Source organism: Microcaecilia unicolor, chromosome 8, assembly GCF_901765095.1.
Source record: "Microcaecilia unicolor chromosome 8, aMicUni1.1, whole genome shotgun sequence".
Taxonomy (NCBI): Eukaryota; Metazoa; Chordata; class Amphibia; order Gymnophiona; family Siphonopidae; genus Microcaecilia; species Microcaecilia unicolor.
In genome coordinates, this window is record NC_044038.1 from 2,541,312 (window position 1) to 2,567,195 (window position 25,884).

The following is a 25,884-nucleotide window of genomic DNA, read 5'->3' on the forward strand; positions in this document are numbered from 1 at the left end:
TGTAGAAAAACACACCAGAGGTCATTTTATAAAGCTAGTCCCAAGCATATGTGAACACATAAGAGCGCAAATTACCTCTTATAAAATACCAGTTGATATGAAAGTACGTACCATGATATGACGATGCATACCTTGCCAGAGGGCATGGTCAGGGCTAGAGCAAGGGCGGGGTTAATTGTGTTACATGCATGAAGTACCACTCTTTAAACTAGCTCTCCAGCAGTGTAAGTCATTGCGTCTACACTCAAGGCTTGATCTCTGCCACATGTGGTCAACTACCTACCCCCAGAGCCTGTTATAAAATTACCCTCTTTATGGAGAGTCCGTATTTTCCACGGATTACAAACCAGTCCAGATATACAGACAAGCGACAAATCAGAGGCTTTGAGCTAAGACCAAAAGGCCATGACTGAGACGATGTGAGTTTCATATCAGAGGTTTGTAAAGAAAGGGAGCCTGAGGAAACATCTAGTTTACCCACCAAGTCTGACCCTGATTCCTGATGTTGATTGCCTTGGAGACATGGCTGCTCTGCTGAGGCTCACATACATACCTTATACCTTGTATGTATAGTGTGTTAAGACGTGGCTTAGTGTGTTAGGTCATAACAATCCATCATGACTCCTGCCTCCTAGTATCATCCATTATCCTTTCCTTAATGTTTTTAGTCTCATGCATTACACCAGTGGTCTCTAATGTTTCTCATACCTCACACTAACACTATTTGCTTTTGTCTCACCTAGAATGTAAACCACACTGGAAAGGGGATATTAGCGATATACAAGAACTGATTTGAATTGAATTTGAACTGAAAAAGGTCCAAGACGTGGAACATACTCTACTCCTTAAGTGTCCCATTTAGTCAGGTTTTTCCCCTTCCTGTTCGTCACATACTCACCCGTGTCCACGGGATGACTTACCATTTCCTGGGAGGGAGGCTTAGTGAGCAGGCTGATTATCACCACCACTATGAGTGTGAACACTGCAAGAATAATGGCAAAGTATAGGTAGTGCACATCTTTCACCACTGCTGGTCGGGTGTCTGTCTCGTCACACTGAGGGGCCACATAAACAAAGTCCAGCACCATTCGGCAGATACCCACAGCTAGTCCAGTGATCAAGCCCCAGAATGCACCCTGCAAAATCAAGAGAAGATCTGTCTTAGTGAGGTGGCACCATACCCATGGATGTTTCTAGCATAATGTAAAAACACAGATCTGTCGTAGACAACTTTAGAAGATGTCTGTCCCCAGGAGAGCAGCAGAGACAAAAGCGGTACACAGTAAATTAAGCTCACAGGTCCCACTTTATAACAAGCTGGACTTGTGCTCTGTATCCTCTGCTCCAAATTTCTTCCTGTCTTTGATTAGATCCAAATGAGTTTGGTATAGGAAGTACCCACTCCGTGAGGCCTGAGAGTCCTGAATAGGCATGGATACTGTATTTCTCAATCTGGCCACAGCGGAGTGGAAAGCGAGAAGAAATATTTCTGACCTAATGGTGGCACTGTGATATTAAGCTATACTCATACTGCTTAGGTTTCCCATTAAGTAGGAAACAAGCTTGATCTTTCACTGTCTCACCAGCTAAAGAAAGATTTTACCTTTTCATTTGTTCGCTTCCAGAAGCAGCCAGCAACGAAGACCACAGCCACGGGGGGTTGCAGGTAGGAGCTGATGGACTGGATGTAAATGAACAGCTGCCCACCCTGACTGGACTGTACCAATGGGATCCATAGAATGGACACAACGACTAACACCAGCACGAAGACCCTGACAGGATGAAAGAAAGTCATAACATGGCACACAGTCAGGGAACACAAGATGTAGCACTGAACAACACTTCAGCCATCTCAGTAGCTCAGTTCTCATCTTGGCTGCCACAGAATTCTTGTGACTGTACACAAGGCTGGTCCTGTGCATTGTCTGCTGACATACGTTACATTTCTAGCAGGCTTTTTTTTTGCTTTTATTACTGTTTTCTAGGCAGTCCGAGATCTCACAAAATAGTAATCCTTGTCTGCCGGCATACTCTAGGTGTCTTGGGTTTATTTTTTGTTTGTATTACTGTTTCTTAGGCAGTCAGGGATCCCATAAAACAATGATCAAGTTACCAGAACTTAGTCTTCTAGGTTTCTGAGTCAATCAATGTCTGTGTGACCTTGGGTAGGTCGCTTTCTGAGCCTCAGTCTAATCCAACTCATTATAATATTGTCCTGATATTGGACTGTCACCCAGTGGTGGCTGTTGACCTGCTGTTAAAGGGCTCTGCTACTAGGAAAAAACACCAAAACATGCCGGTAAGTATTTACTCATCTAAATTTGTAAAGCAAGGACAGGAGTTCGGTGAAAGACGTCCCTTGAGAACTCTGTATCTGTTATACGCTAAGGTCTGCTCTAAATAAATCCTCTGGGTATGCGGTTCTCACCTGCCCACAATCATGAGCTCCCACTCCGAGGAGCGAGGCCGAAAGTGACGCCACAGGTCGATCGTGAAGATGGTGCTTGCACTATTAAAAATGGAAGTCAGTGAGGACATAAGTGCTGCAATCATTACTGACATCATAAGCCCTCTTAACCCTAAAAGCAAAGGTAGATGGAAGTTTGAAAAGATTAATGTCTCTGAGGCAACAGATAACTCATCCTGGGCTTTCTTCACTTACAATATCTGAGAAACAGCAGTGTACTGGGAGGGACCAGGCCTGAGATGCTGTTACTGCCCAGTACAAAGGTGTTTCTACCTTTATACGTCACTGCATTCTTGCAATTATCCTGTCTGTACCAAGATTGTTTAGCTTTCTGGTCACATTTTCACATTAATCGGACTGTGGCAGTAAGTGTAAGTCATTCACAGGCATGGGTTGATTTAACCCTGGATATTCAATGTCAGGATTATGTCTGGCTTCTGGCATTGTATATCTGGGTTAGCTGACCAGGCACCGGCCAATATTTATTTATTTATTTATTGCATTTGTATCCCAGGCTCAATGTGGCTTACAATTCATCGTGAGTAATGGAAGTATGTTAGGAAAATAGATAGTTAGTGTTACAGCAGGAGTTTTGGTAACATGATAGTGATAAGACATGGTAGTAGTATAGCAAACAGATATTGACAAACAGTTCAGAATTTATGTGGGGGAGTTTTGTATATTCACATTGGTTGATTTTTGTGATATGCCATGTTAAAGAGATGGGTCTTCAGTAGTTTGCGGAAGTCCGTTATTTCGTAGATCGTTTTTAAGTTGCGCGGCAATGCGTTCCATACCTGTGCGCTCAAGTAGGTAAAGTTTGACGCGTGCATTGGTTTGTATTTTAGACCTTTGCAGTTAGGGAAGTGCAGGTTAAGGAATGTGCGGGATGATCTTTTGGCATTCCTAGGTGGCAGGTCTATCAGGTCTGACATGTAGGCTGGAGCATCTCCGTGAATGATTTTGTGGACCAAGGAGCATATTTTGAACGTGATTCGCTCTTTAAGTGGGAGCCAGTGTAGTTTCTTTCGTAAGGGTTTAGCACTTTCGTATTTTGTTTTACCGAATATGAGTCTGGTTGCAGTGTTCTGGGCTGTCTGAAGTTTCTTGATTATTTGTTCTTTGCAGCTGGCGTAGAGTGTGTTGCAGTAGTCTAGATGACTGAGCACCATAGATTGTATCAGGTTGCGAAAAACTGACCTTGGGAAGAAAGGTCTTACTCTTTTTAATTTCCACATAGAGTGGAACATCTTCTTGGTTGTGTTTTTCGCGTGGTTCTCGAGTGTTAGGTGTCGATCGATGGTAACTCCAAGAATTTTTAGGGTGTCTGAAATTGGAAGATTCAAATTTGGTGTGTTGATGGCTGTAAATTTGTTCTTGTTGTGTTGAGAGGTGAGTATTAGGTTTTATCTGCGTTAAGTTTCAGCCGAAATGCATCTGCCCATGAATGCATGATCTGGAGACTTTGGTTGATATTGTTGGAGATTTCATTTAGATCGTGTTTGAATGGGATGTAGATCGTTGCATCGTCTGCGTATACGTATGGGTTGAGGTTTTGGTTTGATAGTAGTTTGGCTAAGGGTATCATCATTAAGTTGAATAGAGTCGGCGAGAGAGGGGATCCCTGCGGGACTCCACATTCAGGTATCCATGCGGCTGAAGTAGACGAGTTAGATGTCACTTGATATGATCGTGTTACCTCCTATTCCGAAGTATTCAAGGATATGTAGAAGTTAATTTGGTGCCTTTCCGCTGTCCAAACTTTATCTGCTCACTTAACCAGTTAGCAGACTGAACTTCTCTGCTAACTGGTTATGTACTGGCTCTGCCCCCGAACCACCTCTAACCTAGGCAGTCAGAGGGGATATTCAGTGGCCCTATCCGATTACTAACCAGGCATAGCCAGCTCAGTGGGGTTTAACTTATAGAAAGGCACGAGAAGGAAGATACAGGGTTTACGCTCCCTTATAGAATTACCCTCATATAGTCAGGGTACTTTGTAAAAGTCCTATTTCTATGTTTTACCCATGGAAATGCCTTTAATAATTACAGGATGCACTAAGGTACGGTATTGAACAGCAGTGTGGGGGGGCAGGGGGGGAAGAGGGGCTTCCTGAATAGAACTTGACAGACTTTATAAGATCTAAGGGAGGAGTGTAGAAAATGCCCCTCTGCAGCCACCCCATAACCTCCACCTAATAATCTATGTTGCAAATCTAAAGACCCAACATGTACTAACCAAAAATGGAAAGCAGTCAGTCACGCTCAGACTCCCATCCTAGTGCAATGTGTACTAGCAGGGCTTTTTTTTTTGAGGGGGTACTTGGGGGTACTGAGTACCGGCACCTTTTTCATTGTCTGCTAAATTTGACCCTTGATCCCCAAGTTTTAATGAAAGAGCTCTGGCCCTACACACCAATTCTGCCTTGCCATAGATTCTGTGACTGGTTGCAGGGGGCCTGGCTATTGTGTGTTGGGTCTCTATGTGATCACCCAATCCCTGAAGGGTGGCCTAGCATTTGAGTACCGGCACCTTTTATGCTGGAAAAACCGCACTGTGTGTTCAGCCCAGGCTGCTTCACTCATCTTCCCCTGGCCATCCCCTGACTCTCAGCTCCTCAGGACAGGCACTCCACTCTCTTTCTCTGCCTACACCAGAGATCCAGCTTCAGTGCTTTACAGCTATAAATACTAGTAATAGCATCTTAGACTTGGTGGGATTAGGAAAGATTGTGCAGAACAGCAGGCTTTAAAGGTGTCTCCCTTTGTCCATCTCAGGTACACATTAGGTTTTGATTGGCTGCATGCTTTCCTACTTGATCACACATTGGCTGGATGTTTTTCTGTTTGGTTTACTGAATATTATTACCTGTAGGTAGAATCTCAATAACTAGCTTTGGGTAAGCAATATCGGAACATCCTGACGGGTTGCCACAGATACTCTTACAACTCTCTCGATCAGCACAGGCGACCATATCTAAAGCAAGTAAGAAATACGTAAAAATCCAGTCTCAAACACAGTGTCACAGACAGAAAAGCTGTGCTTGCAGGAGACAAGAAAACAGAAAGCAAGAAGTCCAGATGACAAAATAAAGAGTGTTCTATGTGGATTATTGTCCTCTGAACTGCAAAAAAAGATGCCTTTTTGCTTTTTTTTGCAACCCAACAGAAAGTTAGAAAGGGGTTGAAAATGTCTGTCCAAGGGCAGAATAACTCTTTGAAATATAGCAGAACAGGACCAGATTTGACATAGGTGGAAAACCAAAGACACATCAGCTTGAAAATGAACCCGATCATCAGACCAACGCATTTTTGTGGGAGAGAGAGTTCCAGCAGCTGCAGCACAGAAACACTGATACATTGAACAAGCACTAGGAAATTGCTTCTTTCAAACTCCGTCTCTCTTCTCCTGGTCACAAACTCACAGAGAGCTAAATGTACTCACTGACCTGGAGGCTAAAGGCTTAGCAGTGGCATAGCCACAGGTGGGCCTGGGTGGGCCGGGGCCCATCCACTTAGGGCTCAGGCCCACCCAACAGCAGCACATATTTAATGCTATAGCTAGTGGGGATCCCAAGCTCCGCCAGCTGAAGACCCTCCCCCTGATGGTGCTGAAAACACTGCTCTCCACTTCAGCAGTCTAAGCTTCCTAAGCTGCTGATACTGGCCTCATCGCATGGGGTGGGGGGGGGGGAGAACACTTGGTGCCCACAAGACTAGGCCCACCCAAAATCTGCTGTCTGGCTACGCCCCTGCTTAGTACCCTATGCCAGTCCTCTGGAAAATTTGGATAGAAGTGTGCAAGAAAGACACAGACAGGAACTTCCACTGTTACCTGGGAAGAGAACTCTGCTGATCATTCCTGGCAGCACCATGATGAAGAGAGGCAGAACTTTCAGATAGGCAGCCAGCAGCGAGCCCCCTTTGGCATGGGACAGGTTTTTAGCAGACAAAGACCTTTGAACGATCACCTGCATAGAAGGAAAAAGCCCAAGGCTCAGGGAAAATCAGACGGTGTATCTCAGAAAGCTCAGCTTGGAAAGTCTTAACACAGTGTTTAGAGAGTGAGGAAAGAGGACACAGGTAAACAGAGACTAGAAAACCAGGGATGCTGCTGAGCCTCAACACTTAAGAGAGATGTTTTATTCAGAACACACCTAAACAAGGCCAGTCTTATGGCTCAGGGCTGGGAAAGTGCTGTTGGATCAGCTGTTCACTGCAAGACACACTCTGCCTGAAGACCTGCTTGGTGTGGAAGGACTAGATTGAGAGCATAATGCCAGGACTGTGGATCTCAGTGCCAGGTTTGCTGCCATTAATATCAGCTGCTGGATGTCAAGGGGGTGGGGTTAAGGGTTAAGGGAGTCCAGTGGCACTACAGTTTAGAGAAGGGAGTAGAGGGGTAAGTGAGAGCAGAGCACTTTCTTAACTACATAAAAGTAGCCATACTGGGTCAGACCAATGGTCCATCTAGCCCAGTATCCTAGGAAAGGTATGGACAACAGGTGTGAGGATGTTATAATGCCGTTGTATCGCTCCATGGTGCGACCGCACCTTGAGTATTGTGTTCAATTCTGGTCGCCGCATCTCAAGAAAGATATAGTAGAATTGGAAAAGGTGCAGCGCAGGGCGACTAAAATGATAGCGGGGATGGGACGACTTCCCTATGAAGAAAGACTAAGGAGGCTAGGGCTTTTCAGCTTGGAGAAGAGACGGCTGAGGGGAGACATGATAGAGGTATATAAAATAATGAGTGGAGCGGAACAGGTGGATGTGAAGCGTCTGTTCACGCTTTCCAAAAATACTAGGACTAGGGGGCATGCGATGAAACTACAGTGTAGTAAATTTAAAACAAATCGGAGAAAATTTTTCTTCACCCAATGCATAATTAAACTCTGGAATTCGTTGCCGGAGAACGTGGTGAAGGCGGTTAGCTTGGCAGAGTTTAAAAAGGGGTTAGATGGTTTCCTAAAGGACAAGTCCATAAACCACTACTAAATGGGCTTGGGAAAAATCCACAATTCCAGGAATAACTTGTATAGAATGTTTGTACGTTTGGGAAGCTTGCCAGGGGCCCTTGGCCTGGATTGGCTGCTGTCGTGGACAGGATGCTGGGCTCGATGGACCCTTGGTCTTTTCCCAGTGTGGCATTACTTATGAACTTCCAACAGTGGCCAAACCAGGTCACAAGTACCTGACAGAATCCAACAGGGAAACAACATTTCATGCTACCAATCCCGGGGCAAGCAATGGCTTCCCCATGTCTGTCTCAATAGCAGACTATGGACTTTTCCTCCAGGAACTTGTCCAAACCTTTTTTAAACCCAGATACGCTAACTGCTGTTACCACATCCTCTGGCAACGAGTTCGAGCTTAATTATTTGTTGAATGAAAAAATATTTCCTCCTATTTGTTTTAAAGTATTTACATGTAACTTCCTTGAATGTCCCCTACTCTTTGTACTTTTGGAAGTAGTAAAAGATCGATTCACTTCTACTCGATCAGGATTTTGTAGACCTCAATCATATTTCCCCTCATTCATCTCTTTTCCAAGCTGAAGAGCCCTAACTTCTTTAGCCTTTTCTCATATTAGAGGAGTTCCATCTCTTTTATCATTTTGGTCACTCTTCTTTGAACCTTTTCTAATTCCACTATCTCTTTTTTGAGATATGGCGACCAGAACTGAATGCAATACTCTAGGTAAGGTTTCACCATGGTGCAACACAGAGGCATTATAGTATTTTCAGTCTTATTCATTATCCTTTTCCTAATAATTCCTAGCATCCTGTTTGCTTTTTTGGGCACTTCCGAACACTGAGCAGAAGATTTCAGCGTATTATTTACAATGACACCCAGGTCCCTTTCTTGGTTTCTGATCCCCAAGGTGGACCATAGCTTCAGGTAACTATGATTCGTATTATTTTTTCCAGCATGCATCACTTTGTATTTGTCCTCATTAAATTTCCTGCAATTTTTCACAGTCCACATGTGTTTTGACAACCTTGAATAGTTTTGTGTCATTTGCAAATTTAATCACCTCACTTGTCGTTCCGATTTCCATATCATTTATAAATATGTTCAATAGCAGCAGTCACAGTACTGATCCCTGTGGCACTCCACTGTTCACCCTCCTCCATTGAGAGAAATGACCATTTAACCCTACCTTCTATTTTCTGTCCAATAACCAATTCCTAATCAACACCAGAACACTACCTCCTATCCCATGACTCTTAAATTTTCTCTCACGAAGAACTTTGTCAAAAGCTTTCTGAAAATCTGGATACACTATCAGGCTCATTTTCGAAAGAGAAGGACGTCCATCTTTCGACATAAATCGGAAGATGCACGTCCTTCTCCCAGAGACGTCCAAATCGGTATAATCGAAACCCGATTTTGGACGTCTCCAACTGCAGTCTGTCGCAAGGACGTCCAAATTTCAAGGGTGTGTGTCAGAGGCGTAGCAAAGCCGGGACTTGGGCGTGCCTAACACTTGGACGTCTTTGACCCATAATCAAAAAAAGCAAGGACGTCCCTGACGAACACTTGGACGTTTTCACCCGGACATGTTTTTATTACAAATTAGGCACAAAAGGTGCCCAAAATAACCAGATGACCACCGGAGAGAATCAGGGATGACCTCCCATTACTCCCCCAGTGGTCACTAACCCCCTCCCACCCTCAAAAAATATCTTTAAAAATATGTCGTGCCAGCCTCAGATGTTATACTCAGTTCCATGACAGTGCATGAAGGTCCCAGGAGCAGTTTTAGTGGGTACTGCAGTGCACTTCAGACAGGCGGACCCAGGCCCATACCCCCCTACCTGTTACATTTGTGGAGGAAACAGCAAGCTCTCCAAAACCCACCACAAACCCACTGAACCCATATATAAGTGCCCCCTTCACTCGTAAGGGCTATAGTAGTAGTGTACAGTTGTGGGTTTTGGGGGGGGGGGGGTTGGAGGACTCAGCACACAAGGTAAGGGAGCTGTGTACCTGGGAGCATTTTATGAAGTCTACTGCAGTGCCCCCTAGGGTGCCCGGTTGGTGTCCTGGCATGTCGGGGACCAGTGCACTACAAATGCTGGCTCCTCTTACCTCCAAATGGCTTGCATTTGGACGTTTTTGACATGGACATCTTTGGTTTAGAAAATTGCTGAAAGTCAGAAATGTCCATGTCTTCGGACATCCAAATCTAGGGACGTCCAAATTTGCACATCTCTGATAGTATGTTCAAAACGAAAGATGGACGTCCATCTTGTTTCGAAAATACGGGTTTCCCCGACCCTGGATTTAGCCGTTTTGCAAGGACGTCCAAATCGCAACTTGGGCGTCCCTTTTGAAAATGCCCCTTTATGTCAACCGGCTCACCTTTATTGACAAGTTTATTCATGCCTTCAAAGAAATGAAGCAAATTGGTGAGGCAAGACTTCCCTTGGCTGAACCCATGCTAACTATGTCCCATTAAACCATGTTTATTTATGGGTTTCATAATTTTATTCTTTATAATAGTTTCCACTACTTTACCGGCACTGACGTCAGCCTGTAATTTCCCAGATCACCCTGGAACCCTTTTTAAAAATCGGCGTTTCTCACCACTAATGAATTCTTTTCTTCAATGAGGCACTTTCTGAGAGAGAAACCCCTTTCTTGCTCATATCTCTACTAGGGATCCCCTTCTTCAATTTATCTTTACTAGCCCCCCCCCCCCCCCCCATTTTCTCATATTTCTACTAGGGGGGCCCTCCCTCTTCATATCTCTACTAGGGGCCCCCTTCTTCCCATATCTCTACTAGGGATCCTGTTTTTCTCTTTACTAGGCAGATCTCCTCTATCCCTGTCTCTCTCTTGGGGGACCTCCTTCTCTGTATCTCCACTAGTCAGCTTCCTTCCTCACATCTCTGTAGGTTGGGACCCTTGTTACCTGTATCTCTGTCAGGGGATCCCTTCCTTCCATATTTCCTAACTAGTCCAGCATCCTACCCCAATGTGGCCCTCAAGCCACAAGGTTTATACAGGTAATTTACAGCCTCAGACCCACTAAGTGCACTCAGAGAATCAGAGGGGATCTCACTTGCACATGCAAAGGTCTTCTCCATTCATGTACTGCAGCAGGAGCCAGCAGTGTTCGCCAGACCCTTCCAGTAAGAAGTAAAGCAGAAAGCAGAGAGACTGCAGCATTGAGGCCAGCAGGGTTCCTCAGACCTTAACAGTCCAAGATGCAAGGTGAACCCAGGAACAGATTAGTGAGCCTGACGTCAGTGCAGGGCAAAATGGTAGAGACTATTATTAAGAACAAAATTACAGAGCATATTCAAAAGCATGGATTAATGAGACAAAGTCAACATGGATTTAGTGAAGGGAAATCTTGCCTCACCAATCTAGTACATTTCTTTGAAGGGGTGAACAAACATGTGGATAAAGGGGAGCCGGTTGATATTTTGTATCTGGATTTTCAAAAGGCATTTGACAAAGTACCTCATGAAAGACTCCAGAGGAAATTGGAGAGTCATGGGATAGGAGGTAGTGTTCTATTGTGGATTAAAAAACTGGTTAAAAGATAGAAAACAGAGAGTAGGGTTAAATGGTCAGTATTCTGAATGGAGAAGGGTAGTTAGTGGGGTTCCCCAGGGGTCTGTGCTGGGACCGCTGCTTTTTAACATATTTATAAATGACCTAGAGATGGGAGTAACTAGTGAGGTAATTAAATTTGCTGATGACACAAAGTTATTCAAAATTGTTAAATCGCAAGAGGATTGTGAAAAATTGCAAGAGGACCTTACGAGACTGGGAGACTGGGCGCCTAAATGGCAGATGATGTTTAATGTGAGCAAGTGCAAAGTGATGCATGTGTGAAAGAGGAACCCAAACCATAGTTACGTGATGCAAGGTTCCACATTAGGCGTCACTGCTCAGGAAAAGAATCTACATGTCATCGTTGATGATATGTTGAAATCCTCTGCTCAATGTGCAGCTATGGCTAAGAAAGCAAGTAGAATGTTAAGAATTGTTAGGAAAGGAATGGAAAACAAAACTGAAAATGCTATAATGCCTTTGTATCGCTCCATGGTGCGACCACACCTCGAATACTGTGTGCAGTTCTGGTTACCGAATCTCAAAAAATATATATAGTAGAATTAGACAAGGTACAGAGAAGGACGGTGAAAACGATAAAGGGGATGGGACGATTTCCCTATGCGGAAAGGCTAAAGCGGCTAGGGCTCTTCAGCTTGGAGAAGAGACAGCTGAGGTGAGATATGATAGAGGTCTATAAAATAATGAATGGAATGAGTAGACGTGAATCGCTTGTTTACTCTTTCCAAAAGTACTAGGACTAGGGGGCATGCAATGAAGCTAGAACGTAGTAAATTTAAAACAAATTGGAGAAAATATTTCTTCACTCTACAAGTAATTAAACTGTGGAATTTGTTGCCAGAAAATCTGGTAAAAGCAGTTAGCTTAGCAGAGTTTAAAAAAGGTTTGGATTATTTCCTAAAAGAAAAAGTACATAAGCCATTATTAAGATGGACTTAGGAAATTCCACTGCATGTTCTAGGATAAGCAGCATAAAATCTGTTTACTGTTCCGGGATCTTGCCAGGTACTTGTGACCTGGAATGGCCACTGTTGGAAAAAGGATACTGGGCTTGATGGACCTTTGGTATGTCCCAGTATGGCAATTCTTATGTTCTTAAAACTTGGGAGCAGAGCATGTCCTGCTGCATGAAAACCTGGAGGAGCCATGGTTAATGCCAGAGTGGTAGAAACCTGTACTGCTGCTCCTACCACTTTGCCTCATTTCTGCCAGAACATCCCGCATTTTGAACATGCTTATAGTATACTAACACAGAGGAGGCAGAGCTGTAGGGAGCAGGGAGGGAAGCAGAAAGCAGATGCTTGGGAAAGGGAAGAGAGGAGAGGCATGCGGTAGATGCTGAGATGGAGGGAGAAGGAGGATGAGGTAGATGCTGGGGGATGGGAGGCTAGATGGAGCTGATCCTGGAGAAGGAAGAATAAAGTAGACAGATGTTGGGAGTGAGAGGATGCACAGGCAGATGTTTGGGGGGCAGGAGAGGAGATGCAAGGTGTAGGGTGTGAAGAAGCAGGAAAGCTAAGGCTGGTAACTTGTGCAGCAGTGCTGGTGAAGAATCACAAGTGGAGCTGGGGACTGGGGCACCAGAAGTTAATTAGTGGCCAGATGAAGTTGGGCAAAGGCAGCAGTGAAGCCAGGAGTTCAGCAGAATCTGAAAGGTATATATCACTTTATGTGTTTTCCTTTGCAAAGGCAAACATCCAGATTGTATTCGGAACACACCACCTGAAAAACCTTACTATTTGGTCTCAGCCCTTGGCAACTCTAAGCCTAGGTTCTAGCAGCACTGCAAGCAGTGAGGCAACGTGTGTCCTCTGCAAAATACCTGATCTGTACACCAGTACCAAAGAGATGGAATGGTCAGTCCAAACAAGATTCCTGGCCAAGGAAGGTCAGATGTCACAGGATCCCGGAAAATGTGGAAGGCATCTTCTCTGGGTAAACCACAACTGCCGTTTCCAGTGTAATTGCTGGAAATAGCACTAAAGTACTTCACCTCCAGGGCATCTAAACCACCAACTTTCACAAAACCTAAGGGCATAAACAGGAAGCAGTCATCAGAAGCCAATCAGAACACAGGAAGCAGTCATCAGAACACAGGAAGCAGTCATCAGAAGCCAACAGTTAAACAGGAAGCAGTCATCAGAACACAGGAAGCATTCATCAGAAGCCAATGATAACACAGGAAGCAATCATCAGAAGCCAACAATTAAACAGGAAGCAGTCATCTGAGTAACACAGGAAGCAGTCATCAGAAGCCAACAATTAAACAGGATGCAGTCATCAGAACACAGGAAGCAGTCATCAGAAGCCAATGATAATACTGGAACACCAGTAATAACGCAGAAGTAATTGTATAACAGGATGCCTTTGTTCAGAGGTGGAGAGGAGGCCTATTTTTCATCTATTTCATAAAGACACCTAGGCGCCTAAGTGTTTTTATAAAATGGTAGCACAAATCCTACAGACATTGCACCTTGATTGAAGGTGTGAACAGTGACGTTCCTAAGTCGGCTGCCACTCGGGGTGGATCACCGCTGCGCACCCCCCCCCCCTGGGTGCATCAATGACCCCCCCCCCCCCCCCCCAGTGCAATGACCTCCCCTGGTGCATCAAACCCCCCACCCCCACCCCGGGTACTTTCTTGGCTGCTGGAGAGTGCAGAGAGCAGCCGCTCGCCTGTCGGCTCCACTGGCTCCCTCTGCCCTGGAACAGGAAGTAACCTGTTCCAGGGCAGAGGGAGCAGGGAACCGGCAGAGCCAACAGGCGCGCGGCTGCTCTCTGCACCCTCCAGCAGCGTGCACCCGGGGTGGACCGCCCCGCCCTTGCTATGCCACTGGGTGTGAACATTGATGCCTGCTCAGAAGCAGAAGAAGAAACAGCATGTGACTGAAAAGAGTAAGATTCAGGTTTAACAAAAAACATTTCTTGAAAGAAAGGTTATGAATATTCCACACAGCAGCCTCCCAATGCAAAACCATATAGGAATTTAGGAAAGGGGAGATGAGTCCAGAGGATCAGGAGAAAAAAGGGTAAAGCAGCAGAGTGGGGAGGCCTGCACTGTGGCAGGAGGGGCTGGGAGACTGACTGGGCCTTGAACTCATTAGAGCCTAGGCCCCTTCTACCACAAGTGGGTTTAGCTGGTGGTGTTTGAGTGGTATCCTGAGCCTGCAGCAACACTGGTAAGAGACAGTCTGGCAGTGAGAGTTAAGTACTTACTGAAACCCATAAGGATCAGTGCTCCAATGACCATAATCACTGTCTGCAGAGCATCTGTGTATATCACCGCTGCGAGCCCACCTAAAAGAGAGAGAGAGAGAGAGAGAGAGAGAGAGAGCAGCCCGTCACACTCCCCACTCCTGCCTCCCACTGGCACACCCTCCCCCACCATCAGGTAATCTGCTCATTCCCTAATCTTTCTGCCTTTCGCATATCATCAGTTTGGTAAGTGGAAAACCAGATATGACAAATCCCAGAATGCATCTGGTGGCTTACGAAAGCCAAAGTCCAGGGACAAAATTCAATATAGATGCTGGCTGGCCTCACAAATCAGGTAGCTTCCATGGAAGGATGGAGGCCAGGCCTTCAGAGGATCTTCACAAGAAGAGAATGGAAAATAACAGCTTGTTTTTGTGAGAAAAGACAACTGTGCTCTTTTTGCCAGGCCTTGATTTTAGACTCAGATACAGAAACTGTAGAGAGCCCTCGAGATAGATAGAAGAAACTTTCAGTCTTTGAAGAACACAAAAAGTGCTACTGATTGGCCATTAACTTTGGCACTAGGTAGGCCAGAGGTTATAAAGTTAAGGACACATCATGTTGCAGTGGCCTCTCAGATGTTGATCCTTTGCTTTTAGTGAAGTTACTGATAAAAGATATTTTCTTTAAATTGATGTGTTGCAAGGGTTATGAGATTATTTGTGTGCTGACGATTTTAGAACTGTTTAACAGACTTTAGTAATTTCAAGGCTGGATTACTGCAACTCACTGTATCTAGGATTACCAAGGACAATGCTGACAGCCTTACAGACAGTCCAGAATGTGACTAAATATCTGTTGTTGGGATCATGTCATTTTGAACACATCTCTCCTCACCTGGCTGCATTGCATTGGCTTCCAGTAGTTTGAATGGTGAAATGAAAATGTTAACATTAATTCACTGAGCACTGAATGGTGATTCCCCATAGTATATAGACAAAGTGATATAAATCTCTACAGACCACCACAATCGTTAAGATCTGAGGGCATATGCCTGTTGCATTTTCCATCTATTCAACAATGTGGGAGATACAGGTGCCAGAAATGGTATTCAGAGCTGACAAATCGGAGAAACTGAATGAAATCTCTATAAACCTAGAGGATGTAATGGTGCGATTTGACAAACTGAAGAGTAGCAAATCTCCTGGACCTGATGGTATTCATTCCAGAGTATTGATAGAATTGAAAAATGAACCTTCGGAATTATTGTTAGTAATATGTAATTTATTTTTAAAATCAAGCATGGCACTGGAAGCTTGGAGGGTGGCCAATGTATCTCTGATTTTTAAAAAAGGTTCCAGAGGAGATCCGGGAAATTATAGACTGGTGTGATGGGAACAGGCAGATATGCCGGAGAATACAGCAGGCTTGGAACGTAGAGTAATCTCTATGACAGGGTGAGAAATCTGTGTCATCTGATGTTTTATTCTGATTGTATGGCAGATAGAGAAGGTTATACATTTCATAAATAAATACCTGCAACAGTGTAGATGGCTGTGATCAAAAGCAAACCGATGACAGCGACGTAAAGGTTCCAGTGCAAAGCTTGCTGGATAAACAGGGCTCCGGCATACATATCAACCTGTGCAGAAAGGGACAGGGTCAGGAACAGAAAAACGAAGTTGTGTGCCTGCAGCCCCAGGCCCCCAGGCCAAGCCCACAAAATCTGCTTTTGGAATGGAAGCAAAATGGACAGTGTTTGCAATTGAAGGGCTCAGAGGTTTGTACACACTGAAACTTGAACAAGAAGTTTCAGAATACAAAACTGAATGACTTTTCAGCCGAGTGGGAGCAGCACAATTAAAAAGGGGTTGGACGGTTTCCTAAAGGACAAGTCCATAAACCGCTACTAAACGGACTTGGAAAACTCCAAAATTCCAGGAATAGCATGTATAGAATGTACGTTTGGGAAGCTCGCCAGGTGCCCTTGGCCTGGATTGGCCGCTGTCGTGGACAGGATGCTGGGCTCGATGGACCCTTGGTCTTTTCCCAGTATGGCATTACTTATGTACTTATATAATGTCCTGGTCTGCCCTAACAATCCCACGCATGATGGATCATTTGCCCATCCTTAAACCTTTTCCAGTTGCACCAGCCAATAAGTATTCCTTAACCTACCAGAACCCACACACTGGCGCTGCCCAAGCTCCGCCCAGACCGTCCCGGCACTCACAGGACAGTGCATGATGGGTGGTCTTCCAGGGCAGGCAGGTTCTGTAAGCCTGGTACCCAGCCCCTGCCTGCCAACCTGTCTGATTCTTTCCAGGCCTGTTCAGTTTATGGCTGCACCTCCTCTAAACCTGCCTGCCAAGACTTCTTTAATCAGGGCTGGCTGAAACACAAAGAAATGGGATGACAATTAGGGTGAATGGGGAAGTGGCAAAGACTCAGTCAAATTATGATAAATCCATTCTCATTTTGAACTACTGCTTTGGGGGAGGTGGCTGGGAATAGGTCCAGATTTACAACTAGATAAACCAGGCAGTCTCCTGGATTTGCCACGATATGAGGGGTGGCAAAAAATGCTGTATCCAGGCCCAGCCAGTCAAAGATGAAGAGCCACTGGTAGAGCTTGGTAACTGATGGTAATACTTTTAAAGTGAACAGGAGGAAATATTTTTTCACTCAACGAATAGTTAAGCTCTGAAACATGTTGCCAGAGGATATGGTTACAGAGGTTAGCATATCTAGGTTTAAAAAAGGTTTGGACAAGTTCCTGGAGGAAAAGTCCATAGTCTACTATTGAGATAGACATGGAAGAAACCACTGCTTGCCATGGGATCTGTAGCATGGAATGTTGCTACTATTTGGGATTCTTGGATTGGCTACTGTTGGAAGCAGGATACTAGGCAAACTGGACTCTTGATCTGACCCAGTATGGCTATTCTTATGTCCTCAGGCTCCATCAGCTTAAGAGAGACAGAGGTGCTGTGGGACATAGAAACTTTGCTGGCAGAAATCCCCAAACCACCCACCCCCATATGAAAATGTGAAGATTCTGTGCACAGCTCCCTCCCCATTGCTCTACCTACTTCTCCATGAGTTATAAGCATGAACATGGTACTGGTACCAAGGTGGAAGCATTATGGTAGGGAGCTGCAGCCCAGGCTCCTGTCACTCAATGAACTGCCAAAGGGGGAGGCAGAGGTGCAGGGATTAATGCTAGGGAAGGGAGGCAGATGTTAAGAGATGGAGCTTTCCAAAAATACTAGGACTAGGGGGCATGCGATGAAACTACAGTGTAGTAAATTTAAAACAAATCAGAGAAAATGTTTCTTCACCCAACGCATAATTAAACTCTGGAACTCGTTGCCGGAGAACGTGGTGAAGGCGGTTAGCTTGGCAGAGTTTAAAAAGGGGTTAGACGGTTTCCTAAAGGACAAGTCCATAAACCACTACTAAATGGACTTGGGAAAAATCCACAATGCCAGGAATAACATGTATAGAATGTTTGTACGTTTGGGAAGCTTGCCAGGTGCCCTTGGCCTGGATTGGCCGCTGTTGTGGACAGGATGCTGGGCTCGATGGACCCTTGGTCTTTTCCCAGTGTGGCATTACTTATGTACTTATCTATATGTTCCATCTTTGCTTATACCGTACGCTGTCAATTAAAATGTTCTATTATGTTTTGTGTTGACATTGTAAGTAGTATTCCATGCCATACTTTGTATTGTTTTTTTAATATTTTTACTGCTGTCATTGCCTATTGCTCATGTTTGATCTATTCTTTCTGTACACCACCTTGAGTGAATTCCTTCAAAAAGGCGGTAAATAAATCCTGATAATAATAAAATATCTCAAATTGAATATTTGCGGTTAGCCAGCTAAACGCTATTTAACCAGCTTAAAGCCATTCCTGGCCACTTAAATAGTGCTGGATATCGGGGGGGGGGGGGGGGGGGGGAAGAGGTATTTGTCTTATTTAACCAAAATGAGGGACTATCCCTCCGAATGCAAGATGGTTGGGGTAGGGGCAGATTCACTGGAGTCTTGGATGGAGAGACACAGAGGTTGTAGTGGCCCATGGAAAGGGATCACCTACAATGCAACATTCTTGAGTAAGAAATTAATGGTTACTGAAACTCATTCAGAGCCCCAGTGAACTCAAGGTTAATTTTCTGCAGAGAAAACACATTTCAGACACAAACTGAGAAACAAGACACCTCCGGGCTGTTCATTAACAGCTTGTAAGTGTTTGTAAAGAAGGAAGTTACTCATTCAAGATTTAAAGATCAGGGTGAGTGAAAGGAGACTCTTAACATCTTGAAAGGTCGCCCATCTGTTTAGTTCTTTCTAGCAGCAGAATCAATATTTTGTGCAGAAAAGAATTAGTACTGGTCACTGGACTCGTCTGCATTCCTTATGTGCATCTCTATGTCCGCAATGCTGTTCTGCACATAGATGGTTTTATTGCTCTGGTGTCATTTACATTTCCACTGTCAAACACTCACTCCTGCCTTTGATAATAGGATCCCACTTTAGCTCTTATCCCCTGCCATTTTTTTTTATTCCTCTCAGTACCCTTCTCCACCACCGCCAACTCCAGGCTCCACCCTTTCTGCCTCGCCTCACCCTATGCCTGGAATAAACTCCCTGAGCCCTTACGCCAAGCCCCCTCCCTGCCCATCTTCAAATCCTTACTCAAAGCCCACCTCTTCAATGTCGCCTTCGGCACATAACCATTATACCTCTACATCCAGGATATCTAGACTGCCCCAACTTGACATTTCGTCCTTTAGATTGTAAGCTCCTTTGAGCAGGGACTGTCTTTTGTTCTTAAACTGTACAGCGCTGCATAACCCTCGTAGCGCTTTAGAAATGTTAAGTAGTAGTAGTAGCACTTACGGATATCTTTGTGAATATGTAGATGAAAAGATACAGCACGGTCAGGAATATCCCTATTCTCTTTCCTCCAAAGCGTTTCTTCAGGTACTCAGGCATGGTGGTTACCTGTAGGAACATACAATCCCAGTTTATCAGTAATTTCGTATGATCTGGTTTGATAGTCATCAGATAAAGATGAATGAGATGACACAAACTACATCTGGGACATTTGATTGGTCATCAAAAATAAGTGTAGCCAGTTGCGGAACTCTTGGACATGCATCATGTGAAGTAACAACAAAGCAGAAGAGAGACACTGTTCCCCTTGATGTACAAACAGGATATGAGCTTTCTGTAAACCTACAGAAAAATTCCTCGGCTTCTGTACTATCAAAAGTTTAAATATAGTGGGCGCAGCTCAGGATCTGGACTCTGATTGCTTGTCACGGCACAAATAGCAACAGAAGTATTTTAAATCCCTTTTATATACATCAAGCACAGTCAGTCACCACCATTTCAAAAATGATTGGGGATATCAGCCACAATACAATTTACACCTCTCTGGACACAATGAAGGAGCTTGTTCAATATTGGGGGTGCTCAGTACCACACAGCTGGCTCCTATGACCTCATGAGTCAACATTTGAAAAGGTTAATTGTCATTTTTGGGCTTTTTCACATGCTCACCCCAGAAGAAATGTATATGGGTAGAAAGAGCCATCCCAAGAGCAGAACGCAGAACATCCCCTGCAGAGAAAACCAGAAGGAAGCAGTGAGCGCCCTGCTGAATTACTGTCAACATTACCATCGCCACTGTGTTACGAAAGGCAGCTTTAAAATCCAAATAAATAAATTTAATATAACTTGAGTATCATTACACTTCTAAGCAGCTAACAGAAAGTAAAAGAATCAGCATAACATACTAAGGACATCATTATAGAAGCATCTACAAGACCGGTTCTTCTGTTAGGTGAACTTTGCAGGTGCCTAGAGTGTCACAATTTTAGGGACAGCAGAAGGACCTTACTGGCATGGGTCAGTCCATCTCCTAGTGCAAAGTGGTGCCAGTTTTGTCCTGCAGCTTAAGACAAAAATACAGTGTAGCACTGGGGTTAACAGTAATATTAATAACGTCCCACCTTAATTAAAGAAAAACGAGATGTCTCTAGAAGTGGAAATCACTGCTATATAGAATAAAAGTGAGCCAATGGAGCCATTGTGACATCACTAATGAGGTTGGCTCTTATTGGTGGAATGACGTATTATGACATCACAATATCAGCTCTGGTGAACAGAGACAAACTCTGGGAAGTTATCAGTGTAGGCCACTGTTAAGATGTGTTATTTTATCACTAACTCAAACTATTAGGTCCCATTTCATACAGTGAGACCTAATTAGTAATAACTGGGGTTAACAGTAATATTAATAACATCCCACCTTAATTAAAGAAAAAAGAGAGATGTCTCTAGAAGTGGAAATCACTGCTATATGGAATAAAAAGTGAGCCAAGTACAGGACAATGGAGCCATTGTGACATCACTGACGAGGTTGGTTCTTATTGGTGGAAGAGGCATTATGACATCACAATATCAGCTCTGGTGAACAAACTCTGGGAAGTTATCAGTGTGGGACACCATTAAGATGTGTTATTTTATCACTAACTCATACAGTGAGACCTAATTAGTAATAACTGGGGTTAACAGTAATATTAATAACATCCCACCTTAATTAAAGAAAAAAGAGAGATGTCTCTAGAAGTGGAAATCACTGCTATATGGAATAAAAGTGAGCCAAGTACAGGACAATGGAGCTATTGTGATATCACTGATGAGGTTGGCTCTTATTGGTGGAATGAAGTATTATGACATCACAATATCAGCTCTGGTTATCTGAAACTCTTCACACTAAGGGGGGAAGTTATCAACGTGGGCTATTGTTAAGATGGGTTATTTTACCACTAACTCATGCTGTTTTAGCACAGGCACCATTTTATGCAAAGACCTAGTTACTAATATGTATGGTGTACAGCACTGCGTATGCCTTGTAGCGCTATAAAAGTGATAAGTAGTAGTAGTAGGGTTAGCAGTAATATAACACATGTTAATAGTAGCCCACATAAATAACTTACCCCCTTAACCGGGTAGGAAGGCTCCGTCCCAGTTAAATGCCTCTGGTAAGCCCCAGAACACATATCTAACAGCTCTTAACTAGCTAGTGCTGGTGAATGCTCCGACCACCATGATACTATCAGGACAGAGCCGGGACCTACCTGGTTACTGGCCGGGTAAAGTTAGGTCAGCAAAAAAATCTTGCAATTGCAGATGTACTACCTGCTTAGTTTAGTAAAAGCATTGGCAGGTTAGAGTTTGGGCGATAATTAGAACAATAAACTTTTGAGAAAGATGATTTTTTTAAATTAAGTCTAACATGGGTCTATTATAATAATGCACTAATTATATCCTCTAAATCATTTAATCACACTGAATTGGGGCTACACTAAAATGTTCTCAAGCAGACAACTGGAAACTTTCATATGTACTTACATACATACATAAGTATATAAGCACATAAGTACGTAAGCGTTGCCATATTGGGACAGATCAAAGTTTCATCATGCCCAGTATCCTGTTTCCAACAGTGGCTAAATCCAGGTCATAAGTATCTGACAAGATACCAAAAGAGATTTTATGCTGCTTATCTTTGCTAGGAATAAGCAGTGGATTTTCCAGTCCACTTTAATAATGGTTTATAGACTTTTCTTATAGGAACTTGTCCAAACCTTTTTAAAACCCTACAAAGGCTTAATTCATCTGGTGGATTGGAATGCTCGCATTCAACACAGAGAATTTTTAACTCTTCATTATCCCAGTTGTAGGAAAATTATTTATAAATCCTTGCAGGATTTATCTACTTGTTTCCCTTACCAGGCATCAAAATGGTGGAACTCGCTACCATTGGAGATTAGAACCCAAGCTAATTATAGTAGATTTTGAAAATTGTTAACAATTTCTTTCGTAAATTTTTGTTGTTATTGTGAAATACCATTGTTCCTTCTTATCCTTTGGTTAGGGTTCTTTTCTTTGTTTGTTTTTATAGTTTTAATCTTTTGTTTGAACATCAAACATATAAACGGCAAGTGACCGACTCACCTGCAGATGCGCAGTAGAGTCGGAACGCTGAGAGTGTAGAAGTCCAAGCCCCGCCTCCACCAGCTGTACAGCCCAATAGGGAGGAGGGCTTGGACATGGACATGGAAATCGGAGGAGGAGGGAGCAGGGAGGGAAGGAGGGGGCGGAACTGAGGGAAACAGACGCAGCGATGGAGAACTGATGACACGACGACGGCGGAAAGAGGGGGGGGCGACGCCGGGGGGATGGCAAAATGGCGGCGGCGGGGACGGCAGGGCACAGGAGGTCACAATCGCGGTGGATGGGAGCCCGAGGATGGAGGGTAGGGGAGAGAACAGTTGATGGACGTGGGTGGATGGAGCGGATGGAAGGGGGGAGAGGAGGGTTGCTGGACATGGGGGGAGGACAGAGGAGAGCGCAGGGTTGGTGGACGAGGGGAGGCCATAGGAAAACAAAAAACTAGCCCGTTGTTACGGGCTTAACGGCTAGTTATTTATAAGCTACATTGAACTTGAAAGCTGATTTGGGATAGAAATGTTAATTAATGTAATGTAATGCCATGGTAACCACTTTTACCACATTCTCTGATAATGAATTCCATAAGAATTATACAAAATTTCAATAATGCCCTCAGACTGGAACTGGTACCTGATCTCCCATAATGACATAGGGGTCCTTTTACAAAGATCCTAATAAATAAATATATTTCTATGGGCGTCTCTAGTGTTGCCTGCCTTTGTAAAAAAAAAAAAACCCCAAATTACACAATTCACAGACAGCGGCTAACAGCATTCAACAAATAAATGAATATCAGTACATATTAACTGTGGAGGAACATAGTCAAGTCCTCAGGTCCCATTATACAAAAAGATGGATTCAGAACAGCCAGGACTAAAAAAGATACAAGGGAAGAGATTTAATTCCTCACAGATTATAAACATAGTGCACCCCCCCCCCCCCCCAGCACCTAGGTGGCATTGCTTGATAGGCCCAAGGGCAGGGTTCGTTAACCCAGATAATATCTGTAGAGATAAGCTAAGTTTCTGCGATGCCCAAGATATCTAAAGAATCTGAAGCAATAAAGAAGATATAACAGTGGAAATTTACTCTTAACTGATTTGCATATTTAGCCACCACAGTCGTCTTGGCTCTGAACTGAAGCAGAGCTGTGTTCAAGGACCCGTACTGGCCACACTAACCCTGGTTTCCAGTTGCTGCTCTGGATGGATTGAAGGATGGTACAGTAGTTGTGATAGAGAGTACTGTGATGACTGAGGCCCCTTCCCGTGCACTCCGCTCCATGGATAAATCCTTCTTATCTGTTCCCTTCTCCACTACTGCCAACTCCAGACTTCGCGCCTTCTGTCTCGCTGTACCCTATGCCTGGAATAAACTTCCTGAGCCCCTACGTCTTGCCCCATCCTTGGCCACCTTTAAATCTAGACTGAAAACCCATCTCTTTAACATTGCTTTTGACTCGTAACCACTCGCCTCCACCTACCCTCCTCTCTTCCTTCCCGTTCACATTAATTGATTTGATTTGCTTACTTTATTTATTTTTTGTCTATTAATTGTAAGCTCTTTGAGCAGGGACTGTCTTCTATGTTTGTGCAGCGCTGCGTATGCCTTGTAGCGCTATAGAAATGCTAAATAGTAGTAGTAGTAGTAGTAGCTTTTCCTGGAGAACAGTTCATGCTATGCTAAGTCCCGTGAGTGATGCGTACGCAGTCACCATCCTCAGTCATACATGGCATACATGTAAAGGAGAGAGCATCCTGCCAGACCAAAAGAGATCCGTTCGGGATTAGCCGCACCTGGTCAGAGTCTTCCTGTTTGTCTCTGGCTGAGATACTTACATTCAGCTCATAAGCAGCCACTGCAATCCCTGAGGCTGCACCTGTGCCAGCCAGGCCCACAAAATGGCCACTGCCCACGTTGCTTGCAAATAAGGACGCGCCAACCTGCAGAGAGAACACACCGAAGAGCTCTTGTACACAAAAATTCACTACAGTACATAATGGTAATGATGACAAGGGAAGCATTTCCTTGGTAAATAGTAACGTGGTCCAGGTGAAAATTGTCATCCTCTGCTTATCTAAAGGTATATGCCCGAGTCTGCAGCATTCATGCGTCAAAGGAGGCAATCTTGAGGGCAGAGGGAGAGTGCGGTAGGGAAATAACATATTTGTGGCCCTGCTTATTAAGCCAGGAAATTTAGTGGACGTGGGACACAGCAGGTCTTCAGTATGTACTCATGTTCAAGGACCCGTACTGGCCACACTAACCCTGGTTTCCAGTTGCTGCTCTGGATGGATTGAAGGATGGTACAGTAGTTGTGATAGAGAGTACTGTGAGGACTGAGGCCCTGGTAGGGAGAAAAGAAGAGGGAGATAGTGAACATGTGGGGGACAGAGGTAGAGAAGGAGGAAGATGCTTGGGATAGGGTTAGAGAAGTGAAGGGGAGATACAGGACAACTCAGGAATGGGAAGGGAAGAGTAGAGGCTGGAGAGCGAGAGAAAGGGTGATGAAGAAAGCTCGGAGGGTAATGAACGGAGGTGAGGAACATGAGGGGGGAGGGCCTTGAGTCACAACAGAAGGTTTGCCTAGGGTGTCAGATTCACTTATGCTGGTCCTGGTGATACAGCTGTAACAAGCTTTCATAAAGGCATTGCACTGAGTGACTTCTCTGACAAAGGGAAGGCTGCACATTTCAGACAGTTGCCTTCTTGGTTGTGGTGGCTAACTGGATTGCTGAAAAGCTTGGTGCTAACACATAGAGGGGGTTTTGAGTGTTGGATTTAGTGCTGATTTTGTAAGAATCAAAGAAGGGAAAGGGACATGGGACTTGATATACCGCCTTTCTGATGTGGTTTACATATATTCAGGTACTTATTTTGTACCAGGGGCAATGGAGGGTTAAGTGACTTGCCCAGAGTCACAAGGAGCTACAGTGGGAATTGAACTCAGTTCCCCAGGATCAAAGTCCACTGCACTAACCACTAGGCTACTCCAAGAAGAAGATAATAAGAACTAGAATGGGCTCCTAGAGGTGGTGAAGGCCATTATTTATTTTATTTATTTATTTGGATTTTGCTCACACCTTTTTCAGTAGTAGCTCAAGGTGAGTTACATTCAGGTACATTAGGTAATTGAAAGATTCTAGGCACGCTTGGAACTGATGGGAGGGGGTGATGATGGGAGCGGGATGAAAGACAGAAACGTAGAAAATGATAGCAGATAAAGGCCATATGGCCTATCTAGTTTTCCCATCCATATCATCCGCTCTCTTCCTCCTCCTAAGCGATCCCTCATACCTGTCCCATGCATTCTTGAATTCAGATACAGTCCTTGTCTCCACCACCTCCACTCATTCCATCAACCACCACCCTTTCCGTAAAGAAACATTTCCTTAGATTATTTTTGAGTCTATCCCCCTTCAACTTCATCTTATGCCCTCTCGTTCCAGAGCTTCCTTTCAGTTGAAAGAGACCTGTGTCCTGTGAATTTATGCCATGGAGATATTTAAATGTCTCAATCATATCCCCTCTCTCTCCTCTTTCTTCCAAAGTATACATATTGAGGTTTATGAGTCTGTCCCCATGCACTTTATGATGAC

At 44.2% G+C, this 25,884-nt stretch overlaps 1 protein-coding gene across 4 annotated transcripts in view; it reads right to left on the reverse strand.

The window, feature by feature from the left end:
• SLC5A11 (solute carrier family 5 member 11) overlaps positions 1-25,884 on the reverse strand; it is a 46,784-nt gene that overhangs the window by 6,337 nt on the left and 14,563 nt on the right. For all 4 annotated transcript variants that reach the window (XM_030211657.1, XM_030211658.1, XM_030211655.1 and 1 more), the window contains exons 4-14: positions 24,124-24,228; positions 19,826-19,885; positions 19,160-19,264; positions 15,791-15,896; positions 14,276-14,356; positions 12,882-13,087; positions 6,303-6,438; positions 5,337-5,444; positions 2,429-2,579; positions 1,604-1,772; positions 921-1,136 (exon numbers count right to left, since the gene is read on the reverse strand). In XM_030211657.1, coding sequence (XP_030067517.1) covers positions 921-1,136; positions 1,604-1,772; positions 2,429-2,579; positions 5,337-5,444; positions 6,303-6,438; positions 12,882-13,087; positions 14,276-14,356; positions 15,791-15,896; positions 19,160-19,264; positions 19,826-19,885; positions 24,124-24,228 — 1,443 coding nt within the window. The remainder of the gene's footprint in view (positions 1-920; positions 1,137-1,603; positions 1,773-2,428; positions 2,580-5,336; positions 5,445-6,302; positions 6,439-12,881; positions 13,088-14,275; positions 14,357-15,790; positions 15,897-19,159; positions 19,265-19,825; positions 19,886-24,123; positions 24,229-25,884) is intronic.